At 50.9% G+C, this 24,492-nt stretch overlaps 7 protein-coding genes across 7 annotated transcripts; 4 read left to right on the top strand and 3 right to left on the bottom strand.

Moving 5' to 3' along the window:
• Positions 1-1,328: 1,328 nt before the first annotated feature.
• On the bottom strand, positions 1,329-3,260 carry KD926_001527 (putative MFS transporter; the record flags this gene model as incomplete). The annotated part of the gene is made up of 4 exons (XM_053096767.1): positions 1,329-1,647; positions 1,699-2,760; positions 2,818-2,980; positions 3,047-3,260. 4 exons carry the CDS (start codon positions 3,258-3,260, stop codon positions 1,329-1,331), a joined length of 1,758 nt encoding a protein of 585 aa, XP_052959277.1.
• Positions 3,261-4,963: 1,703 nt separating this feature from the next.
• Positions 4,964-8,210, top strand: KD926_001526 (glycine decarboxylase subunit P; the record flags this gene model as incomplete). The annotated part of the gene is made up of 2 exons (XM_053096766.1): positions 4,964-8,096; positions 8,155-8,210. 2 exons carry the CDS (start codon positions 4,964-4,966, stop codon positions 8,208-8,210), a joined length of 3,189 nt encoding a protein of 1,062 aa, XP_052959276.1.
• An 811-nt stretch (positions 8,211-9,021) lies between these two features.
• KD926_001525 (chlorohydrolase family protein) lies at positions 9,022-10,708 on the top strand (the record flags this gene model as incomplete). The annotated part of the gene is made up of 2 exons (XM_053096765.1): positions 9,022-9,319; positions 9,432-10,708. 2 exons carry the CDS (start codon positions 9,022-9,024, stop codon positions 10,706-10,708), a joined length of 1,575 nt encoding a protein of 524 aa, XP_052959275.1.
• Positions 10,709-11,296: 588 nt separating this feature from the next.
• KD926_001524 (nucleotidyl transferase AbiEii/AbiGii toxin family protein) lies at positions 11,297-12,155 on the top strand (the record flags this gene model as incomplete). Its single annotated transcript, XM_053096764.1, has 3 exons — positions 11,297-11,583; positions 11,637-11,740; positions 11,836-12,155. The coding sequence occupies 3 exons, from the start codon at positions 11,297-11,299 to the stop codon at positions 12,153-12,155; spliced, it is 711 nt and encodes a 236-aa protein (XP_052959274.1).
• A 291-nt stretch (positions 12,156-12,446) lies between these two features.
• KD926_001523 (uncharacterized protein) lies at positions 12,447-13,380 on the bottom strand (the record flags this gene model as incomplete). The annotated part of the gene is made up of 2 exons (XM_053096763.1): positions 12,447-13,055; positions 13,123-13,380. 2 exons carry the CDS (start codon positions 13,378-13,380, stop codon positions 12,447-12,449), a joined length of 867 nt encoding a protein of 288 aa, XP_052959273.1.
• Positions 13,381-17,093: 3,713 nt separating this feature from the next.
• Positions 17,094-19,268, bottom strand: rglA (putative rhamnogalacturonase B; the record flags this gene model as incomplete). Its single annotated transcript, XM_053096761.1, has 12 exons — positions 17,094-17,123; positions 17,178-17,234; positions 17,290-17,430; positions 17,484-17,730; positions 17,789-18,010; positions 18,066-18,277; positions 18,327-18,378; positions 18,430-18,505; positions 18,558-18,627; positions 18,678-18,799; positions 18,859-18,960; positions 19,013-19,268. 12 exons carry the CDS (start codon positions 19,266-19,268, stop codon positions 17,094-17,096), a joined length of 1,587 nt encoding a protein of 528 aa, XP_052959272.1.
• Positions 19,269-22,292: 3,024 nt separating this feature from the next.
• On the top strand, positions 22,293-24,079 carry KD926_001521 (putative serine peptidase, family S28; the record flags this gene model as incomplete). Its single annotated transcript, XM_053096760.1, has 3 exons — positions 22,293-22,511; positions 22,567-22,781; positions 22,834-24,079. The coding sequence occupies 3 exons, from the start codon at positions 22,293-22,295 to the stop codon at positions 24,077-24,079; spliced, it is 1,680 nt and encodes a 559-aa protein (XP_052959271.1).
• Between the last annotated feature and the right edge of the window lie 413 nt (positions 24,080-24,492).

Raw genomic sequence — 24,492 nt, 5'->3', positions numbered from 1 at the left:
TCGGATGGTCCCCCCTGTCTCGTCTTCTTACTGGGGTTCCCAAGTCCCGAGAGATCGGTACCTAGCTTTTGGTCGACTAGCTTTCTTGGTCTTTATTTTTCTTTATCTTTGGGATCTTCTCTCGAGAGCATAACACGCCCGATGCTCTTTCTGCTCGCTGGGCAGTTTGGGTATCGAGCCCGGGCTAGTCGGTACTCTTTTCTTGCGTGGGGGGCCGATCCCCCTCAGATTAGGTGGACTACTTCTTTGGCCGGTTTTGAGTGGTTCGTGGGAGCTTTTTGATGGAGACGAGTATCGAGACGGTGGCGGACTATTTCATTTCTGTCTATATTTCGCCGATAGGAGTCATTGCTTGTGGGGAGATTAGTATTCTCCGATGTCTTTTGTCTCCGTATAATTATGCTTATGCAAATTGCAGCACATACGCCTTACCTAGAACCTCCCACCGAGATAAGGTAGGTACTGTACTATGACTCCATGATAAACACAGATACTCAAACACAGGGGAAGAGAGAGAAAAAAAAAGACCGACAAGGAAAACCCTCCCCCACAGAAATCCCAAATAGATCGACAGACCATCCATGTCTATCACATCCCCCGCCTCCCGTCCCTCCATATTTCCTTCCCCCCTCTTCTGCAAGCCGATCTGTACCATAACGGCTCTGTTTCCCTTCTTCGTCTGGCGCAGATTACATAGTACTCTATTATCAAGGATGTGGAGAAGACATCATCGTCTCGTCAGTTGGGTCTCGCTCGCACAGTTCTATTCTTCTCTTCTCTTCGTTTATTTTTTTTTCTCCTCCCTCGTCTTTGGCGCCGGTGTTCTGGCGTTCCGGCATCCTGGGGTTTTTTTTGGGGTAGAGCTTTTCGGGGTATGTCCGTGTCTATATTACCTAGGTAGCATTGCTTCATGATTGGTAGATAGGTAGGTAGGTATGCTTCTGTGATGTGGCTTGGTGGTTCTGGTGGCTTCAGTAGATGGGTAGTATACAACCAGGTAACTAGTAGACGGACACGCCGAACGGTAGGTTTTCTCCCCGCGCTGCAAACAAAGAAAGTCCATCTGGCTGTCTGAGCGAAGGTTTTCGAGCCAACCATGGGTCATGGCTCATAGATCATGAGAACGAACTATATGCCTCGGAGCTACTACGGTGGGCTTTCTACGCGAGGCCCCAATGTGATTGATTTACTTCTTTCTGGTAGGATAACTTTTATGATTCATGACAATGACCTCATTATGTTATCCCATACCCCCGGTAAGAATAGTTACCGCGACCCTCTATCTATTCCTATCGATATTGACAGCGGGGGGATGATCGTGAAAAATATTAGACTTCGTTATCCATTTCGTCCTCCTCTTCGTCTTCTTCCCGGATCAATCGCTCCCGTTCCTCGTCCTCCGCTTCTTCCTGCTCCTTCTCGCTCAGCCGTCGTCCGGCGATATACACGTATCCCACAAGCGCTATACCGATCACAAAGCCCGCGCAGGCAAAGAAAATATTAATGGGAATGGGGTTCCCCTGGAGGGGCCCGTGAGTGAGCGAGTCCAGTCCGTACTGGGAGAAGTTCACCAGACCGGATAGGCAGATGATCGTGCCATAGACGCGGCCGAACGTGGCGAATCCAAATACTTTGGTGGTATAGTCGCTGCGAAGACGTTAGCAAGAGGATGCCATACCAAGACACAAAATTACTTACGACATGGCCGAGTAATACAGCGGCCGGAGAAGCACAAATAGTGCAATGGTCGCGTAGCCAGTCCATAGCGCTGGCACGGAGTTCAGAACGCCAATCGCCGTCGTGCAGATGACGATGGTGGCAAGTGTAGCCGGAACGCTGAAATGATCAAGGATCAGTCCGATAAACGGAGTCGAGATGACGCCGCCGACAGGTAGGGCGATATCAAAGAAGCGGTTGATCCACTCGGCCTGCAGCTCCGAATGCAGCATATACTCATACTGCGATCGAATGGTGGCGATAAAATAATTCATCCGCAGCATCTGCAGGACCGTCATCAGCGTGATCAGAATGAACCACGGCGTGGCCATCTGCTTGTGAGCCGGCTGGCCGTGAAGCACTCCCCAGACGTGGCTGACGTTGTGACGGTCCTCCTCGTCCTGCTCGCGCTGTCTGCGCTCGTCTTCGTCACCCAGCACCTCGGTGATCAGGTTGATCTTGTCGCGTCGGCGGTCTGCGCGCTCCTGTCGAATGCGCCGAAGCTCGGAGTCACTATCGATATCCTCGTCCGACTCGTGTACATCCCGCGTTGCGTCCTCTGCCTTCTCGATCTTGGAATTCAGCAAACGGGGGCTCTGGTAGTCATGGGCCGGCATGACGGTGAGCAGCGAAACGAAGATCATCGCGGGGACGACCAGGTAGGTCAGAAAGAACCTTTTCGGGTTGAACTTCTGACGATCGACTTCGTAAATGAGGTGGTAGAATAGGTAAATCGCCGCGGACGCATCGAACGCACCGGTGACCAGAGCGACGATGGTTCCGGCATACCGTGGAAACGCGTTGGCGATCTGAAATGAGGGGACGAAAATAAAGGTCCCGCCGAGAGCAAGAAAGAGATTCCCGACTATATAGCCATCGAATGCCGGCCACGAAAAGGAGGCCGCCATAAAGAGACAACCCATGGTTAATGCGAAGCAGCCGGCAAAGCCACAGACGCGCGAGCCGTAACGGTCCAAGATGGTTCCGACCGGAAGGGCCGACATGTTGGCCGTGATCGATCCGACCGTGAAAAACAGATTCAACCTGATCATTGTTAGATTCTCACACCCCGGAGATCAAATCCGATCCAAGAAAACACACTTCAAATCTTGTTTATAGCAAAGCTCCACGTCGCGTTGCAGTTCCTCGGCGGTGCACAGGTTGCGATAGACACCCTCTCCGACCAGGACGGGCTTCAGCGCCGCAAAACCAAACACAATGCCCGAGGCAAACCAGCAAGCAAGGACCGTGACAATGACCTGGGCTGAGGAAATCAGCAGTGTTCCATTCCTGACACCCATGCGCGGAAACCGCAATTCCGGAGACTAACCCAACCGCCTTATGTCCGACACCTTGTACGCCGCGGTCGCGTGCTTATCGTCGATCTCCGGTGCCGGTGGAGGGAACACATCGTAGCTAATCTTCCGGCGGATGGAAGCAAGTCCGTCCAAATTGGCCGTGACTGTAGTGTCGGTCGTGTCGTCGTCCGGCTCGGGTTCGCGATCGACACCATCAATGGCAGAAACATGTTGTACGAGGGACATGATATAGATTCACAACTAGCATTGGGAGGAAATATGTGACATAGATACAAAATAAGGGAATGGAATAAAATTAGTTGGTGGAGGGAAGGAGGAGAAAAGAGCAGGGCAAGCGAGAGCGGTTGCCAACCTGCGGGACTTTTTAAAGCTGAGGCAGGGAGCTCCAGACCATCCTGAAAAGCTGGTGAGCCTGCCAAGTTTCCGAATGCGATAACCGAATCCTCGCACGCTGAGTGGCGGACAGACCCATGCCGTGAAGGGCCTAAAATATAGTTGAAAGGGCTGATGGATACGGTGACGGAATGACCCACGCTTCCAGCCAAAGATTGAAAAAAAACTCGACGCGCTAGAGGAGAGGCACACAGACCACCGAATCTTCCTGCAACCTCCCGGCCTCAGCTGTAAGGCATCACTTCCCCACTTGGGACTTGAGTCGGTGGTGACCTTGCGCATTCGCGCTGGGACTTCTTCCATCTGGACCTGACTGGACCTCTGCTTTCGATGATTCCATACTATGCCCTAAGACTTATCATATCGAAGAAATGAATCCGATAGTCCCCCTGACTCGAAATATGGACGATTTGCGCCGAACAGATCAACAGGACGGGCAGTCAGTCACTACTCACTAGTCATACGATCTCTGGCCTGGTCTGGTCTGGTCTGTTCCGTTCCACAGTCTTTCTTGAATCAACATGAAACGCTGCGTACGGAGTACCATGGCGGTGATTCCATTTCAATCAGTCTGCAGTCTGCAGTCTGCAGTCTGCACGGACGAGGTTCTGGCTCAGAATTGATAGCTCCCCCTCATTTACCGGAGTACCATGCAGGACCTGGAACGTCGCCGATGACACTCTTCATTGCGAAGATGACATACAGGTTGTACAAGGCTGGGACAAAGTTTCGACGGTACACAAGCTAGTCAACTGAAAGATGCGTGTGGGCAGATAAGCAACGGGTGATACGAGGACTGATTATTGGAGGGAAATATTCCGGGTTCTGCGGTTATGCATGGGCGCTTTGGGAAGATAATAAAGGGGGTTATCGGTGTTGATGATTGAAGAAGAGAGGGAAAGCGAAGGGAAAAGAAAAAAAGGGAGAGGCCGAGCTCGGACCAGGTCGAGCCACCAGAGACTTCGCCGACTTTCCCTCCCCGCAGTCCTCCTGTCGACACACGGTGGGAAACGGCGTGGGAGTATTCTCATCCGTGCCAGGTCCACCCGATCAAATGGGATGGCGCGGTAGACTGGAGAGGAGTCATGAAGATAACTATATTATATACTCTTGTACCGAGCTATGCAACGCCGCGGGCTTTTCCGCGGGAAACGGGAGCTTATCGGTCGCGGGGAGTAGCGCCGAGCGGGTCCCGGCAGCCTCTTGATTGGCCCGGAGGAGTGTGTTATCGCAGTTTCCCGCAAGCGACGCTTATCGCCCGCGGTTTCCTGCCCGCCAAACGATAATCCGATCGTCCATTCGCATGGTTCAAGAGGGGAGTTTTTTTTTATCAGCACTTGTTCCTCTCTTCTTCCTTTCTCCTACTACATCCCTGATCCCTCATCTTTCTTCCCTCCCATGAATTGAAGGTGTGGTAGTTGAGAACTCGTGCTTATCTCCATACTTGCCATCCTCATCCCTTCTTTCCCGCGTATCCTTTGGCCTGGCCAAACGAGCACCGCTGCGGTCCATTGGCGCTTCCTCCTTAATTGACCATGGCTGCGACCTGGTGCGCCCTTCGAGGCGCTCGCCAGTTGGCTCTACGCACCCGATTGCATTCTTCCCTGCCTCCTGTGGCTCTCCGCAGATCCTCGCCCTTCCTCTCCGCTCGCCGCGCCCTGCACACCACCTCAGAACAATCCGCAACCGCCCGGAGAGCCGTCTATACCAGCTCGGTGACGGACCATGGCGATCCTCATCCTCGCGACGTCTTCCAGCCCCTTGATACCTTCCCCCGCCGGCACATTGGCCCTTCGCCGGACGCCGCTAAGGAGATGCTGGCAACGCTGGACCCTCCGGTGGCTTCGCTCGACGAGTTCGTGAAACAGGTCCTTCCCGCCGACATTCTGTCGAAGAAGGACCTTGACGTTAGCGCTCCTCATACCACCGCCAAGTTGGCTCGGGACAATGTGCACGGTGGTCTGGGAGAGACGGACATGTTGAAGCTGCTGGATACGTACCGGAAACAAATCGACGTGTCGGGCAAAACGTACTTGGGCACGGGTTATTATCCCACCATCGTACCCCCCGTCATCCTCCGCAATGTCCTGGAGAACCCGGCCTGGTACACCAGCTACACGCCTTACCAGCCCGAAATCAGTCAGGGGCGTTTGGAATCGCTTCTGAACTTCCAGACCTTGACGGCCGATCTGACGGGTCTGCCATTTGCTAACGCCTCCGTTCTCGACGAAGCTACCGCTGCTGCCGAAGCCATGACCATGTCGTTCGCCACTCTTCCCATGGCTAAGCAGAAGAAGCCCGGCAAGACGTACGTCATTTCCCATCTCTGCCACCCCCAGACTCTGGAGGTGATGCGGTCTCGTGCCGAAGGATTCGGTATCAACTTGGTCGTCGGCGACATTCTGGCGGACGACTTCAAGCTGGTGAAGGAGCAGGGTGACAACCTTATCGGTGTGCTCGCCCAATATCCCGACACCGAGGGTGGTCTCTACGACTTCCAGTCGCTGAGTGATACCATCCACGCTTCTGGTGGTACCTTTAGCGTTGCCACGGACCTTTTGGCCTTGACTGTCCTGAAGGCGCCCGGCGAGTTTGGTGCCGATATTGCTTTTGGTAGCGCCCAGCGACTGGGTGTACCGATGGGCTACGGTGGTCCCCACGCTGCCTTCTTCGCGTGCGTGGACAAGTACAAGCGCAAGGTTCCCGGACGTGTGGTCGGTGTGTCGAAGGATCGGTCGGGCAACCGTGCCTTGAGACTGGCTCTGCAGACACGAGAGCAGCACATCCGTCGTGAAAAGGCCACTAGCAACATTTGTACGGCTCAGGCCCTTCTGGCCAACATGAGTGCCATGTACGCCGTCTACCATGGCCCGACCGGTCTGAAGGCTATTGCGCAGCGCATCATGTCCATGACCACGACTCTGCAGACCAAGCTTGCAGCCTTGGGCTTCAACGTCCCCATTAGAACCAACGCTGCCGATGGCGGTGTTGTCTTCGATACCCTCACCGTGGAGCTCCCCAGCAGCGAGGATGCGCAGGCCCTCGTTGCCGCCGCTCGCGCGCAGCACATCTTCCTCCGTCAGGTCGCCCCAACCAAGATCGGTATCTCGTTGGACGAAACGGTCGGACGCGAGGAAGTGAAGTCCATCCTGCAGGTATTTGCCTCTCACGCCAAGAAGGGTGAGGTCACCCTGGAGGATCTCGGTCTGGCCCCCGTCCCGGCTAGCTTGGAGCGTACCTCGTCTTATCTGACCCATCCCGTGTTCAACACTCACCACTCGGAGACGGAAATGCTCCGCTACATTCGCCACCTGGAATCCAAGGACCTGTCGCTGGCCCACTCCATGATTCCCCTCGGCTCGTGCACGATGAAGCTCAATGCCACATCCGAGATGATCCCCATCTCGTGGCCTGAGTTCTCCCAGATGCACCCCTTCATGCCTTCGGACGTCGCCAAGGGTTACACCCAGATGATCGACGATCTAGAACAGCAGCTGGCGGACATCACGGGCATGGCCGAGGTCACCGTTCAGCCCAACTCTGGCGCTCAGGGTGAATTCGCCGGTCTGCGTGTGATCAAGAAGTATCAGGAGGCCCACGGAGGCTCCAAGCGCAACATTTGCTTGATCCCCGTGTCGGCGCACGGAACCAACCCTGCCAGTGCCGCTATGGCCGGCATGCGGGTCGTCACCATCAAGTGCGATACCAAGACGGGTAACCTGGATCTCGAGGACCTGAAAGCCAAATGCGAGAAGCACAGGGACGAGCTTGCCGCCGTCATGATCACCTATCCCAGTACCTTTGGTGTGTATGAGCCCGGTATCAAGCAGGCCTGCGAGCTTGTGCACCAGCACGGCGGACAGGTCTACATGGACGGCGCCAATATGAACGCGCAAATCGGTCTCTGCTCCCCCGGCGAGATCGGTGCCGACGTGTGCCATCTGAACCTGCACAAGACCTTCTGTATCCCCCACGGCGGTGGTGGCCCCGGCGTTGGCCCTATCGGCGTTGCCGAGCACCTGCGCGCATACCTCCCCTCCCACCCCGGCAGCGAGTACCTGGTGTCTAAGCGCTCGGAATCCTCCTCGCCCCCGATCAGTGCCGCCCCCTGGGGTAGCGCCAGCATCCTGCCCATCACCTTCAACTACATCAACATGATGGGCGCCAAGGGTCTCACCCACGCGACCAAGATCACCTTGCTCAACGCAAACTACATCCTCTCCCGCCTCAAGGAGCACTACCCGATCCTGTACACCAACGATAACGGCCGCTGCGCGCACGAGTTCATCCTCGACGTGCGCCAGTTTAAGGATACCTGCGGCGTGGAGGCGATCGACATCGCCAAGCGTCTGCAAGACTACGGATTCCACGCGCCCACCATGTCGTGGCCCGTGTCCAACACCCTGATGATCGAGCCGACGGAGTCGGAGAGCAAGGCCGAGCTGGACCGCTTCTGCGACGCGCTGATCTCCATCCGCCAGGAGATTGCCGCCGTCGAGAGCGGCACCCAGCCTCGCGAGGGCAACGTGCTGAAGATGGCACCGCACACGCAACGTGACCTTCTGGCCAGCGAGTGGAACCGCCCGTACACGCGGGAGGCCGCCGCGTACCCCGTGTCGTGGCTTCTGGAGAAGAAGTTCTGGCCTTCGGTCACGCGAGTGGATGATGGTAAGTCACCTTCCAAAGCAGCATTATTGTGAACCTATATATACTAACGATTGCACAGCCTATGGTGATCAGAACCTGTTCTGCACATGCGGACCTGTTGAAGATACCGACTAGATATGATACCCATGTTACTCTTTACGAATTGTTTGTTTTGACTTGCCTTTTTTGTTCTCTTCAACATTTACTCTGAATATTTGGTTGGGCTTTGGGTGATATAGTCGCGGCTACGGCGACATACAAGATTCAACATAATCCTGATAGATACTGGGATGTGGGCGTTAGATCCTTAGATAAAACTAGCATGATACAAGAGCTGTTGGGACTCTGCCCCTCACTTGCTATCCTTCAACTGGTCTTGATATAGTTCGTATATGGGATCGTAGCCCTCTGCCCATACTGCAAGATGGTGTTTGTCTTGTATGCATCACCCGTTAGTCTTATCAACACGTGCCTCTTATCTTATCAAGCCCACATCTTATCTCTTCACGCTAAACCCAGTATGGCATCGGAGCCGGCCGTTAAGCGGCTTGTCATTGGCGGAGTTCGCCATTCTCGCCCCGAGGGATTATCTTGCGTCGCATTTCTCCTCTCTCACATGCGCCATGACCCTTCCTGCATTCTTTATAAGGCTTCGAACCCCGTAAACTATCGGTCCCCGCGACCTGTTCGTCCCTTCGTGTCCCACCTGCCGGTCGATCATTGCATTTGCATCTGCGATCCACCCCAATCACTGCTGATCTTGTCGGATTGGGCTTGTACTCAACACAGTAGGTAGCCCGATAGGGTAAGTCCGCTGTGGCGTTGCATGTGACTGTTCGCGCATTCTGACGTTTTCATGGCAGGCCTATTCATTCAAACACCTGTTCACTCTTAATTACTCAAACCCATCTATAGTGTTGGTTCGAACACTGGCGTCTCATCCACCATGACATCACCGCCCTGTACCCTCTACTTCGGGACGTTTGTTCACCTCCCGAAGGAGAAAACGGGGCTTAACCACGAGCTTGTAATCCAGCATGGCGCGCTCTGGGTGTCCAATGCCGACGGTCGCATTCAGGGCTTCGATTGGAGTGTTCACGGCCATGAGGACCTGCTGGCCCTGGTGACGAGCAAGGGGTGGGTTGTGGAAGGTTCGAGTGCGTCTGGGTTCTCCAAAAGACCCAGAGTCCGTATTGTCAAGGCAGAGGAGAAACGGAATGAGTTCTTCTTTCCGGGGTTTATCGGTACGTTCATTCTACGATAGACCTTATTAGTATCTTTGTTGTGTTCATTGGGACACATACTTGGAGTCCAACCTCTCACAAACAAACGACTTATCCACGCTTCAAAATCCAGACACCCACATCCACGCCCCCCAATATCCCAACTCCGGCCTCTTCGGCACCCTCACCCTCCTCGAATGGCTCCAAACCTACACCTTCCCGATGGAGAAATCTTTCCAGGACACGCACCGCGCCCGCACCGTCTACAACCGCGTCATCGCCCGCACCCTCGCCAACGGCACCACCTGCGCCTCGTACTTCGCGACCATCCACGTCCCCGCCACGAACCTCCTTGCCGACCTCTGCAAGCGCGCCGGCCAACGCGCCCTCATTGGCCGCGTCTGCATGGACCGCACCGACCAGACCCCGACGGACTATCGAGACGAGAGCCCCGCGGCGTCGGTATCTCTGACGCGCGACGTCATCCAACACATCCACACCATCGACCCGCATGGCGAGTTCGTGAAACCGGTCCTCACGCTGCGGTTCGCGCTCGCCTGTTCGGAAGACACGATGGACGGGGTCGCGGCGTTGGCGAAGGAATTTGACCCCCCACTGCACATCCAGACGCATATCTCGGAGAACAAGAACGAGGTGGCTGCCGTGGAGTCGATCTACGGGATGAGTTATGCGGATGTGTACGCGACGCATGGGCTCTTGACACCGCGCACTATCCTTGCGCATGCAGTCCACTTGTCTAAGGCGGAGAAGGCGACAATCCGTGCCCGCGGCGCTAAAATCTCGCATTGTCCCGCGTCGAACTCGGCGCTGGGGTCTGGAATTTGTCCGGTGCGTGGGCTCCTGGATGCGGGCATCCAGGTGGGTTTGGGAACCGATGTGAGCGGGGGGTATGATGCGAGTGTGTTGGAGAATGTGCGTCAGGCGTGTCTGGTCTCGCGACTGTATCGGCATACGGATGCGAGCATCACGGATGACGAGGCACAGCGGATAGCTCTGAGTGTCGGGGACGCGCTGTATCTGGCGACGAGGGGCGGTGCGGAACTCGTCGATCTGGCGGACGAGGTGGGTGGGTTTGATCTGGGGATGAGCTGGGATGCGCAGTTGATTTCGCTGGGTGGGGATGTCTCCGGGCTGGAGACGGTAGGGGGAGATGAGAATCGGGTGGATGTTTTTGGAACGGAGAGTTGGGGAGAGAAGGTCGAGAAGTGGGTGTGGAATGGCGATGATCGGAATGTGCGTGCCGTCTGGGTGCGTGGGAAACTGGTCCATCGACGGACTGGTGGTCTGCAGAAGGGTTATTTCCGCACGAGAGGCTCTTCCTGGAGCTGGCTTTGGGGAGTCGGTGCGGTGACTATTGGGACTTTCATTGCATTGCGGAGATTCAGGTGATAGATAACTTATAGGGCATCTATATGTACTTGTTGAATGTATCAATTAATAGACAGACAATAGATGGAGGATTTGGACATATTCAAGGATCAAACAATTATATCTATCTAAAGGCTAATTCTATATAAAGTTTAGATCTAATCTCTACAATCAATAGATCATTCTGGAGTATACGGCATCAAATCAATACATTTCCATTGAAAGTTCTATGTAGGCTCCACTAGTTTCATGTTATTCTGCTAATCACCATAGTGCTTATAGACTAAAGGACTTATCCGTGCCGATCCTTGATTGTGTGTGGAGGTCCTGCACCGCAGCCACTATAGGGAAAACAACTTGATTAGCATAAATACCTAGCAAGTCCCTTAAAAATGAATCATTACTATCATCCTACATAGAACCCCTTCCCTCTGTTACATTCACTGCCCAAGAACTAAATATGTTGGGCCGCTTCTCCTTCCTAATGTAGTTTATAGTGTCATCTGATCCACACGGTAAATAGCTCTCTCGCAGCTACACTGCATCTTTAGGAATTCAAGCATCTTTCTCATCTTGATCGCACCGCGATCCTAACAAAATATCCCTCCAATGTCTCAAGCGGAGCGCACCGATCAATCTAGCGGAGCCAAGTACTTTGGCAAAACCTCGCCAAAGGAGCTTAGAGAACTTGAAAGCAATGCTGCAAGGGCTAGACCAGATCAACTAGCCAAGGCCGCATCGTATCTCGAACAAGCCTTTCGTGGCATGAAAACAGCGTGGTTTGGTGGATGGGCACTTAGGCTTCGAGGATCACGCCGAGAGACCCACGACCTCGACTTCCTTATCTTGGTCCCCTCCGTGGTCGAGGTTAGAACTGTTTTGGCCCAATACAGTTGGTATGTCCTATAACCACGAAACCTCTCTGTTGGCTACGCTGAATACATACTAGGGCAATATTGGCATTTTATGAGACTGCTGGTGGGATTCAAGAGAGGATGTTCATTGACATTGATGAAGGGGGACAAGTTGTTGGTGTAGATATTATCATTTCTGGTAACTAACTAAGCAGGCCTGCTTAGTAATTTTCACTTGTTTTCCGACATCAGTCAGCCATGGCTTCAAAGGTACACTTACTGATGTCTTGATAGGTGCGATAGGAACCCCCAACCTCAGCGAGTCGGAATCTCGTGAATCAATTCCTCCATCATTTCAAACACCACAAGGGAGCCGGGTGAACGTTATCCATATTACATGGCAAGTCGAGACAAAGCTTACTGCGTGGTTCGCAAGAAGGAAGGACTCGGACTTTCTCGATCTAGTTTTCCTCTTGACTAATTATGGTCGTGAAATCGCGAAGTGGAGTCAACACTTAGATAAGAATATGCGGGAAAGTTTCTATCAGGTCTATGACTCAGGTGAAGAGGACAAAACAAGGCGTGAAGCAGTAAAGAAGATGCTTTCTTTGTAACGCTAAATGGCCTGTGTTTTATATTATGGACGGATGAATGCTTACAACTCGGATATCTGAAACCTGTTGCATGTCGTACTCTTGATCCAAGAGAGCCTGAGTAACAAAAATGCAGGACATGTACGCCGAGCAAATAGTACTAGTTATTATTATTTCATAGAGTTAGAAATTGAGGTTCCGGTGGCAACCTTCTAATATACACTCCCGAGACATTCCACGAAAACCCCTCAACTCCCCTCAAGTTCAGATAGAGCTATGGATAAAACAGACTGAATACCCCGCTAGAGACCATTAAGACATGTCAGATAGCTCTGTCCAGTGATCCGGCGAGCCTATAACACGATATTGAGTTATAAAGACATCCTTGGGTTTTGTCCAGTCCAACCTGTTTTCCTTGGTGCGCACTAATGACAGCCACATCTCCCGTTTGTCTTTCCGTCCTTCCCAGGCAAACAGAGAATGAGCCCACTTTCCGCCAAACTCCTTTCCCCTCTTATTCTTTTCTTTGGCCCATTCTACATCGTTAGTACCCTCAAGGTTAAGGTTATTCTCGCCCCATTCCTCTGAAACATTGGTACCGTCTATAACATCGCAAAGCTGGAGCATGTCACGGGTATCTAAACAGCTCTGAATAAAGACATCCAGCTTAGGATACGGCAACCCTCTGGGACTGCGTGTGAAGTTGGAAGGGTCACAGTCAATATGCACGTCAATTGAAGGAACGAGGAAGAAGTAATGATTAATCCCTCTGCTTTTGAACCGGTGGTATGTGTGGATAAGAGAGCAGGGACTGTAATAGGGCCACGGTTTGACTAGGCGATACTGCGTTGCGTATGATTCTGATTGTAGTAGCTCTGCTGCCTGGCCCACGAGCTCTGTTGGAACGCAAATTTCCCAGTCCTGCGACATGAGACAGATAATATTAGTCTGCATAAAAAGGTAGAGATAGAGCTCCTGAGCGACTTACCTCACGAACTCTGCCAGCGCCGTAGAAAACGAGGGCAGCTACACCAACCAGACAGCAAGGGATACCATGCTGTTCCAACACCCGAGTAACGGCAAGAGTATCATCCGTGCCATATCCACGATTAGACGCGCATTCGTTGCTGTATGTGGACTCGGTGTCTGAGCAGTCTCTAGATTCATTGGTTTTGTCGTCACTATCCGACCCGGCCTGCGAAGCAGTGCCCAGAGAAGACAGGGGATGACGTTTTAGCCAACTCATGATCGCCCCAATAGAAGCAGATCGAAGATGATGGCAGAGTTATGACTTGTTGAACAATAGATAATGGAGTGCCCCTACTTAATAGAGAGGATTGGAGTGAATTCTCGGGGAAGAGTCCGTACTCGAAGGTCTGCTCAGGGGAATGGACAGAGGGAGTCGATTAGCCTAATTGCACGAGACCCAGGCAGGTAGTAGAACCTTGAAAAACCGTAATATTCTACTAAACGTAGTCTAGAGTATGAGTGCTTGAGTGTTTAACTATCAAATATTTGGCCGACGTGGCCACATAATCGGAGGTTCCTCCCTTGATCGGTGTAACCATTTTTCCGCTTCCGATACCTATCAATTCCCATTGTGGTACCCAGATGATTCGGGAATTGTTAAGGACACAACAGCTTTTTGTTACGGACACAACAGATCGCTTAGTTATGGGAGAAGGTTCTACGCAAACGAACCAAACAAATTGGCTAGAGCTTGTGCCTCTCATGTCTGGCGAGCTTTTCCTCCACTGCGTCACCTTGTATCTTCAACTCGTATATTGTTTATTCGAAACTAACCAGAAAGGGCAGTGCTCAACGAAGCCTTGCCTAATCTACCTAGAATAGATAACTTTGATAGTCATTCTTCTGAGCCTGTCAGCTATAGCTTCCCCTTGCAGAACATTGTATTGACCCTTGCGTTGTAAGCTGACATGATGTTTCTAACCTTATACTCCTTGGTGGCATCTACTGCCTCGATGGCCTTCAGTCCCTTGAGTGATGAAAATTCTCAGGCCCAACAACCTGAACTATGGGAACCAACCCCATCGTACCCCTGGCTTTTTCGACCGTGAGAGTACGCCATCCGTGTTTAGCCTTTCTTCCGACCATGTACCTGATGCACATTCCTCGCCCTTGCGTCGCCGTTCATCCAATCAACTAGGCTTCCGTCAATTGACAAAGGATGGGGAAACTCATGATGAACAATCGCAATCCTACATTCGTTATCTAATTGAATGGAAGGTGACTCTGAACAACCGCATAGTTAAAAGAGACACGGAGCAAGATTTGGATCTAAAGCCTGGCTCATACTGGGAAACAATAAAGGAAAACGCTGAAAATGCTGTTTGCCGCAAAATTAAACGCAACCAACGGGTCAGACCAGATGACACTGAAATCACTGTATCTGTAAATGATCGCAGCCAGCAAAAACTGATCAAGACTTTCGACAATACTGACGTTGGCTAGACAGCCATAGAGAAGCAACTTTTGGCATGGGAGAACTTGTCACGTTTGCCCGGTAAAAGGCTGAAACTATATATTTCCATCAACTATATTATGGACAACGACTCCCCTCTATCGACCAGTCCTGACAAAAGGGCAAAGACTTCGGTGACCAGAAGGATGCTCTCTGATCGCGATATCCAGATTGATGCCGAGCATGCCTCTGGATAGCCAATGATCTGGCGGGAAGTGTATAAAACAATGCGTTGTCCTGGACTACCCTGCCGCCACGATGGACAGTACTGCTGGCAGGATCCTGTGGGCAAAAGCATTATAAACTAAGAACCCATCACCTGAAGAGCCTGGTCAAGTTTGCAGAGTGTGGCGGCATTCTGGAAATCCATGATGACGTACCAGAAGATATACGTCAACAGTTGTATGCAGAGGAGGAACTACGGATCGAGAAGCAAAAGGAAGGGCCCCAGTCATTCCTTGGGAGGGACACTGTGTCCCCCTATTAATATCAACGTTCTCCCAGGACAGCCTTTTCCGCTAGCAAGCACTGATGTTGCAGCCTCGACCTCGCATATTGCACCCCTTGATAGAGGCCCAAGAAGCCCAAGCACCCCCTTGAGGCCCTTGGCAAGCCCAACTTCATCCTGGATGAGTGGAAGCCCAAGCCCGCTGCTGCTGAGGACAAGCCCGAGCCTTGCCTCGACCAATTTTTCAAAAAGCCGCTCCGCCAGGGCTGACAGTATTTTTTTCCTGTTGCTACATTCGGTGTCGAAACCTCATTCAGCCCGCGAAAACAAATCTCATTCCCAACCCTAATACCAAGGCGCTAAAGTAACAGTGTCTCCTGGACAAAGGGTATGATCAAAATACAGTCCATGTAGATATAATTTGTTTCATGACTTAGTTTTGGGACTTCAAGAGTAAAAGTAAATTCGTTGTATAGAAGAAGCCTTTGCATTCGCACAAGAGTGTAGGGAAACCTAATTAAATAGGGAAAAACCTAAACTAAGGCCGATCAAGAACCCTATCCAAACCAAAAGCCCAATTATTCATGAGATATTCCTTAGGAATAGTGGGCATAATCTGGATATGCTTGCAAAACAATATATCAGTCGATAACAGCCATAACATGGTTCTCAGTCCTTACATCCAAAAGGTTTAGCCGATACTGTAGTACCAAGCATATCCGACAAGGTGTTTTACTAGGTTTAATTAAGTTAGGCAGTCTCCTAGGTGAGAGGGGGTCAAGCACATACAAACTATCCACATCCCATCCCTGTCAGCTGATGTATTCTTATGTTATCTCTCGAGCGAAAGGGATCAAGTACATACACACTATTTACATCCCATCCCTATCAGCCTATATATTCTGAAGTTATCCCTCGAAGGCAGGGGGGTCAAACACATACACACTTTCCATATCCCATCTCTGTCAGCCTATATATTCTCATGTTATCTCTCAAGTAGAGGGATCAAATACATACTTCCTATCCACATCCCATCCCTATCAGCTTATATATTCCCAAGTTATCTCTCAAGCGGAAGGGGGTCAAACACATACAGGCTATCCACATCCCATTCCTGTCAGCCTATGTATTCTCAAGTTATCTCTCGAGCGGAAGGGGTTAAACACATACACTCTATCCACATCCCATCTTCGTCAGCCTATGAATTCTTGTCATTTCCCAGGAAGGTGCTAAACACTTACTTGTCTGCTGATCAAAATCAAAAATACCCGTAAATAGAAATGATGCTACTCATCAGATCAACCTTTGACACCGGGGCCAGCGAGGTAAGTACATCGGATATTATACCATAGCCGCCCTCCTTCCAAATATGCTATGGATACTCTGGGGGGTGGGGATCCTCTGCCATAGATATATCAAGTCATCTGCTAAATATGCATATTATTGGTCCTCTATCATTAAACCTGAGTGTCTGAAGTGTCCTCTGGTATTTTGATCTTTACCACCAGCCTTGTCAACACACCATTCGAGGAAACAATCAAATCCTTGTTCCGGGTTATTTTCATAAAAATCCCAGTGTCGACGAATGAAGGCTTTGAGTTCGGCGAAGAACTCTTCAATAGGATTAAGGTCCGGAGAGTACGGTGGTAAGTATATGATGAATTCACGCGAACACAACAGAGGGCTGTGATTGGCGTTGTTTTACTATTGCTAAAACGCTAGCTGCCGTTTATTCCTTTAATACGATGTACTGCATGGGGCGTGCTTTACTGTTTCTTAATATTCATCCCATGCAAAAAGGGCCATCTCATCAAGGTGAAATGAAGTATTTCTAGTAGATGATCGCAAAGAGCTTGGGTAACCGACATGAGATCTCATGCCCGACCTACTTCATTGTACGTTGTATACTATAGAATAAGACACAAATTTGTTCGATGTAGACTACCCAAGCTTGTTAGGAACAGCCGGGATTGCGGCACCTAGGTCCGAGATCAACTCTTCCCTAGGTACTATCTCAGTAGACTGTGATCTACTGGAAAAGTTCCACGCAATCAAAGACCTGTACGCATTGTCAGTAAATATACCATCTCTCCTAAGGAAGGCCAAAACTCACAAAGTTAGGGCTGAGGAAGTCTGCCCCTGAGCTTCCGGAGATCACAGACAGGGTAATCTAATTCATATTAGTCTCATCGCTCAATAAATTTAAATTGTAACGGAAGACAAACCGTGTTGGACCCTGCGACGATAGTTCCGGCAGGGATGCTAACGTCGTAGACCTCTCCGTTCCCACGGTACGCGCCGCGAGTGACGCCTCGGGAGTTGAGGTTCGCAGGCGCGGATGGAGCACTGCCACTCCAGCTGTTGACCTAGTTTGGGTCAGCATGGCTCAATTTCGTTGGTTTCTTTGATATGAAAATACCTTTGCCTGAGGACGACCGCCTGCAAAAGAAAGGGTGGTTCCAATACGCAGAGTAGCTGCGCCGGTCTGGGCAGAGGTCGCGGTGAACTTAATGGTAAGAGGGTCGTTGACGGACTTGAACAGAGCCATGGGGAAATCGGTCAGCTGCGAGCTGCCCACTGTGTAGGTGAGCGGGCCCCAGCTGCTCATCCGAGAATCGGAAGGATGCATGCGGAGCTGGTTCTCGGCGTTACGGAAGCCGGTTGGTCTAGATGTTGTGAGTATATTTTCGCAGGTGAGGAAGCTAGTATGGGGATAGGACTCACTGTCCATCCCATTCACCAATCTTGAAAATAGTTGTGCCAGTCGAAACAGAGCCGGAAATGTTCTTGGTGGTCTTTGATCCCGCAGTCACCGTAACAGACGATTCGGCAACCTTGAATTCACCCTGGTAGTAAACCATTTTGTAGGTACCGGGCTTCATCGCCGGGGAGGTGAAAGCACCACCCGACCCGGTGTAGGTCCAGTATTGAGCGCCATCGTTAAACCTTCTCTGGCGTTAGTGTCTTTGATCCACTCAGGTAGTAGGGGCTTGCATCCTACCAGTGAATGACCCATTTGAATTTGGAGTCAGCGCCCGATGCAGTACCGCTGACGGTTCCTCGTCCACTCGCAGGGACGTAACCCTTGATGTCGAGGTTGCCAAAGAAGGAGGTATCGATGTCGGTGCTGGGGGTTCCGCTGCGGCTAAAGTACATGGAGTAAGGGCCGTGGAGGCCCATGCGGTAACTCTCGGTTTGAACGTGGCCCGAGTTCTATACGGATGAGCATGCGCTATTTGATCGAGGTCGGATGATAACATACCATGTACCAGTAAAGAGCGTTGTAACTGCCGCCGTTGTTGGAGTTGATATCACTAAAAGGCATCAGTAAGCTGATCGCTGGCTAAATTTGTTTTGTCACTCACCGGAAGAAAGGACCGCCAGAGGAGCCTTCGTACTGGTTGAGGATCATGCAGACGCGGTGAGCACTTCCCGAAATACCTAGGTATGATTAGCATTAAGCGTTGTGAAGTAATCTTCCTCGTTCTCTTACAGTGCCTCTGGTCATCGATAAACCGTTGGCTGGAGTAGAACTTGCTGCGCGTCTGGCCATTGACGTTGAACTATATTGAAATCAGAAACCATTATCACCTCATCGACTCGCAGTACTCACCACGTCCGATCCTTCGATAGCACTGCCGCCACTGGTGGTTGAAACAGCGCCAAAAGGTTCCTCGTTAGGAAGCAGGTCCGAGTTGAGACGTGCGATAAATCGTAGCTCGCCGATCGAGGGTTCTATTTGTTGAATTTTGTCAGGACTAGATCATCGTAGCTTCGACCGTAAGAGTACTAACCCGCAGTGATATAGGTCGCCATGTGGATAATAGGGTCTCCATTGTGGACGACGAAATATTGGGTCAAAGTGCCGGCGTCACAAGTGACCTTGATGTAATCCCCTATACACAGTAAGAAGCCAATCTCGAACCCCTTGAATGTGGATTCACCGACCATTCTGGACCGCAGACACAGTGGCGCTGCCGAGACCAGAGCCGATGTGGCTGCCCGTGCTGGAGTATTGAAGCTCGGAGCCGTAGTATTTGATGGAGGTAATGTCACAGCTGGAGCGGCTCACGGTGAATACCAGCGAGTTTGGTGATCCTGCGTCAATGACATAGGAGTTGTCGTTGGTGGTGAGTCCAAACGCCGCATTAGCGACTCTGGCCCAGAGCGAGAGCGATGACAGGAAGAAGGCCTTCGACCACATTTTGAGTGGAGATCAGGTTAGACATTTTGGCGGGTAGCGAAGATATTTATGTCCGTCGCCGACAGGAGTTTCTTCTGGCTGAGAAAATAAAAATAAAAATAAAAATAAAAATAAAACAAAGTAAAAGTGCCCAGACTTGCTAGCATGAACTATCATCAGCGAACCCTTCGCATCATCCTACAGCCCCTGATCATTTTAACATCCTGTCCATGACTCAGTTCCACCAATCTGACAAGCGACAGCTTACTTGCACGCCATGTAGTACTCGACACGGCCGTAAGACCGGGGCTACCGAGCGTAGGCGACCGGTACTAAAGCCATAACGACATCCACTATTAATATCGATATTTCTTTTAATATCCAGAAATTGCGGAGAAAGCTGCGGATACTAGTCGTCGGAGTGGAATTCATCGAATGCACACCAGCTTGGTCCAAGAACCCCCTGTTTAACTGAATGCTCCTTTAATCCGACGGCGTAGATGGTCGTTTCATCTTCTTCAGAATGGGAACCCACTTTATAGCCGTTAGCTTCGGTAGACGAATCCGAGTAACAACCACTTTCTGATATAGCCATATACGGTGAAAATTCATGGTCTTCTGGTCTGATGCGTAGACATGAGGAGTCAAGCTTTGATTTTCGATTTTTTGACCCGAGCGTCCTCACACTGTCACATTGCGATCGACAATCGGCTTTCTTTACAGCGAAAATCCGAGTTCATGACTGCTGATCACCCGTCTAAATCCAAGTTAAGCATGCTGAAGAAAGCCAATTCTGTCAATGATCGTCTTTCAATGGTGGACGGATATCTTTAGTTGACCGTGATCGAAGCGAAGTTGAGCAAGGTCGGATAATTGATTGCCCACTCGTTTTTGAAAAGCGCCTCTTTCCTTCCACGCCACGGACCTCATTCCTCAATCGTCATAGGAGCACTAAGCAATCCTATACTCTATCCCAGATGCAGATTGGTGGCATTTCAAAAGGAGTAATTGATCGGACCTTTTACGTGGGAAGGGTCCGAGGCCTGCTAGGCTGTTGCTATTAAGCCGGCATTGTATTTCACGGCTATTGATAGGTAGATTGTCTAAAGGAGTCCGGTAACAAGGCTGACAAGGTGAAATCAATAATGTTATTTCGCTCATGCAGAATGTCCATCAATCATTTGGTGCTCCGTGAAATGTCACATCAGTGATCAGTCAAGTTGGCCTGTGTTTAGGAACGACAGTCCGCCCCGCCGGAGGTAGAAATTGGCCTACTCCGTAAGGACCTTGATTTCTTAGCCCTACCATGTGCTCGGTCCTGCACCCCGTGCTCTTAGTGTCACCCTGTACCGATGTTATTGCGGCCCTAAGCTGCCAAGATCAGCGGGTTGTTTTGGGACTCGCCAGCGGGCGGAGTAGCTTGCCATGAAACTCCGGGTGGGCCCGGCTGTTGCTGAGTGGGTGACTGGGTCCAATCCCTCTTGTCAACCATTTCCACCTGCCTTCCAGGAACGAAATGGCTGCTGTCCTTGACAATACTTTCTTCCGACGGAGTCCCGTGTCGGTGTATGTGATAGTGTGACAATGTGTCTAAATGACAAATACAGCAGAGTCCTGTCTGGTTTTCAATTCATCCGTGTTTCTGGCAGGCGTTGGGAAGAAGTAACATCTACCCGAATCTGACCCGATGATCAGATCAAATGTAGCACAAGGTTGGTCATGTGCCTGCACGTGTCAGCAAAGGAGTGCCTGAGGTTGATCGAGTCCACCATTCACTTCTCTCTCCTGTCCCGCACTCTGTCTTTCCAGATATTCTCGAAGATTCAGCTACAAGGAAATTACGGTCTCGCAGCAAACAAGACATACTCGGCTTCGGTCAGTCCGCCACACCGTGGCAACAGTGATCAGGTGACAATTCTTTCAGATGAATTGGGATCGGACTCTCTGAACTTGACAGACAACCAATACCAAACTGCACAAAATGTATTCTTTCTTGCTATAAAACCTGGCATCAAGTCGGTGCAATTCTCCAGCGATGCTGTCAACCATCCTCTCCCGTGGAAACACTGACGAATTCCATCCGGCAGCATAATCCTATGATATCGGGACTAGCCTTTTTGGGAGACAGGCGCATTCCAATTGTCGCGTATTCTGAGGTGGCACAGGAATCCCCCAGTCTTTGAGGCAACTTCTTTGTTGCATGCGGTTCCTATCCCACCGGTATCTAGGTTTCACGTCAAATGCATCACATCAGGTCTACTCAATGACCCAAAACCAAACTGCGCTGGTTAGAATCATGGATAACTCGTCGGAAAAATGATCCGACACCATAGCATTCTCTTTTCCAAATTTGTTGACATGAATCGCTCTAGAAAGTGCCTGGTATGTCTCAAGAAGCTAGCGACTCGGCAATACAACCGAATATGTACACAGACACTGCATGTTTCAATCTACGGTCGCCCTGTTGAAAATGGACCCTTCCGTATTGATATCATCCTGAATACCTTCGTTTATCTCCGTGTTAATCATGTTTTTCCCAGCTCGATGAAAGGGGTTCTATGACAGATGATCATGCTCTAATAGCTTTATGGAAATCTTAAACCTGCCACAGGTATTGAGGCACTGTTTGTTTTCGTCCAGATAATGCTATCTGGAGGCTGGTTCATCCCTTGGAAGCATTCCTATCGTCGTTCCGGACAGCGCCACCCGCCCCTGTCGAGCCCTTCCCGAAGACGTCAAACCGTCATTTCGCATTGAGCAACCTGTTGTTCAACATACTTTTGTTTCTGCTGCACACAATTAGATCGTGGTCTGAATGAGATGGAACCCACTTCCTGGTATCCATGTCTTTGCTAGACAGGTCAATATCGGCAGGATAGCTGTCTTGTCACGCCATTCTCCGTGAGCGGCGGCATTGTTCGCCTGACCTGATAGTATATAACGCAGACTGTCCTTCCGTACGAGGTACCCTGTGTATGCTCTCAGATAAATGTCAACACTAATTAAGGGCTGAGTTATCAGACCCTTGAAGACACACCTTGCAACATGCTTACATTCACATATTCAAGTCTTTTCTCCTTGGTGCTTTTGTCCAGTCCTGTACTGGGCTTGGGATTACACAATCTAGAATTCACACGACAGGTTGACCTGGCGGCTGAGCTAGGCATAGATCCAAGCCAATATTTAAACGATCGCTCGACTTTCCATTCTTTAATATCTCATGATCCGAACCAAGCTCCTGCGATCCCAGCAGAATATGTCGAGGTATGGTCCCCTATGTCGTCTGGTGACTATGACATCTCCTAATATCGCCTCTCAGATTCCTATTGACCATTCCAATGTGTCTGTTGGAACTTATAATAATCGATATTGGGTAAATGAAGAGTTCTTTGTCCCCGGAAGCCCAGTTATCTTGTATGACGCCGGGGAGTCCGGAGCAGAAGCGATAGCCCAATCCCGCTTAACGTCGGATCTATCTTTTTTTCGGAAAATTCTGCAGGAATTTCAGGCTGTAGGGATTGTTTGGGAGCACCGGTTTGTCTTGCTTCCCACATGCTGTGCAGAACGCAGGGCTAACAGGAGTCAGATACTTTGGAGACTCGCTTCCGTTTCCCGTTAATAACAACACACCCGCGGAACATTTACAGTATCTCACCACTAAGCAGGCCCTGCAAGATATCCCCCATTTTGCGAAAACGTTCTGTCGTAAAAGCCACCCCGAACTGGATCTAACCCCCAAGTCCACACCATGGGTCATGGTTGGCGGATCATATGCCGGGTCTCGGGCTGCCTTCACCCGTAACGAATATCCCGACACTATTTTCGCTGCCTTTTCTTCGTCCGCTCCGGTGCAAGCTCGCGTTGATATGGGCATATACTACGAGCCGGTTTACCGGGGAATGGTCGCTAACGGGCTTGGGAACTGCACCAAAGACATTCATGCGGCTCTCGACTATATCGACGAGCAGCTAGCAGACCCTCAAACGTCAGCCTCTATCAAGAAGCTGTTCCTCGGCGATGGAGCCGAAAACAATAGCAACGAGGACTTCACCACGGCCCTAGGCGCTTTGTATGGTTTTTTCCAAAACTACGGGACAGCCGGGACCAGCGTAGGGAGCCTGGAAGAATTCTGCAACTACTTGGAGCTTGACCCGGAGACCAGCCAGACGGCGGGCCCAGAGGGACTGGCTCCAACCCTCGGAAACAAACATTTGGCCGAGCGCTGGGCCTCGTGGCCTGTGTTCACGCCCCTGGTCAATCTCAACACGGGGGCCAACTGCAGAAAAGATGACGATTCACTTCCCCTAGACTGCGAACTGAGCTCTGCGCTCACCGACCCGGACTCGATCAGCTGGACATGGATGTATTGTACGGAATGGGGATTTCTTCAAAGCAACAATTTCGGACCCCACGGGCTTCTATCTCGCTACCAAACGCTGGAGTACCAGCAATGGATCTGTGACCGACAGTTCCCCGGTATGATCCCAGCACATCCGCAGGCCGATGCGCTCAATGCGGAGCTTGGTGGGTGGGATATCCGACCTTCCAACGTTTATTTTAGCGGGGGTGAATTCGATCCTTGGCGCACGTTGTCCATTGTGTCGACCGAAGAAATCGCGCCACAAGACGTCACTTGGACAACCGAGATCCCCGAGTGCGGAGAGACAAGCACGAACACGGTATTTGGACAGATTCTTGAAAACTCGATGCACTGCTATGACTTTCAGCTCGTGTCCACGGCGGGCAAGGGTTCACGTGAGTTGTTTAATGCGGCGCTGAAGGAGTGGCTGAAATGTTATCAGCCCGCCGAAGGAAGCGGATCCAAGCACTGAGTCCAGTACGGTGTACATACATACAGAAGCCTAATAGTAATAGTAAGATGATAATCGACCCGATCGGAGTCGGTATGATTATAATATTGAGGGATCTAGCCCTTTTGGGACATACTTGCGATCTACCCGTTTCCGAAGTGGAATCCCTCTTCGTCATGTTTCCAATCATTCTCCCTATCTTTGGGTCATTGCTCATCATTGCCCGTTCCTTACCTGTTCCCCCCTCTCTCTCGCTCGGCCCATCGAGGCATGTCCAGTCTGACACTCCCTCCTCACATGCGTTTCGACCGAGGCGACCCCGGAGACTAGCAACCCGCATGAATATATTACTAGCGATTCCCACTGCAAGGCACAAATGCTTGGGGGAAAGACCTTCATACTAATTTCTGGTCCTCACTCTTTCTTCCCTTCTT

The sequence above is a fragment of the Aspergillus affinis genome, assembly GCF_023601865.1.
Source record: "Aspergillus affinis strain CMG 70 chromosome Unknown NODE_12_length_464043_cov_86_772839, whole genome shotgun sequence".
NCBI classification, from domain to species: domain Eukaryota; kingdom Fungi; phylum Ascomycota; class Eurotiomycetes; order Eurotiales; family Aspergillaceae; genus Aspergillus; species Aspergillus affinis.
This window is presented reverse-complemented; position numbering and strand designations above follow the sequence as displayed.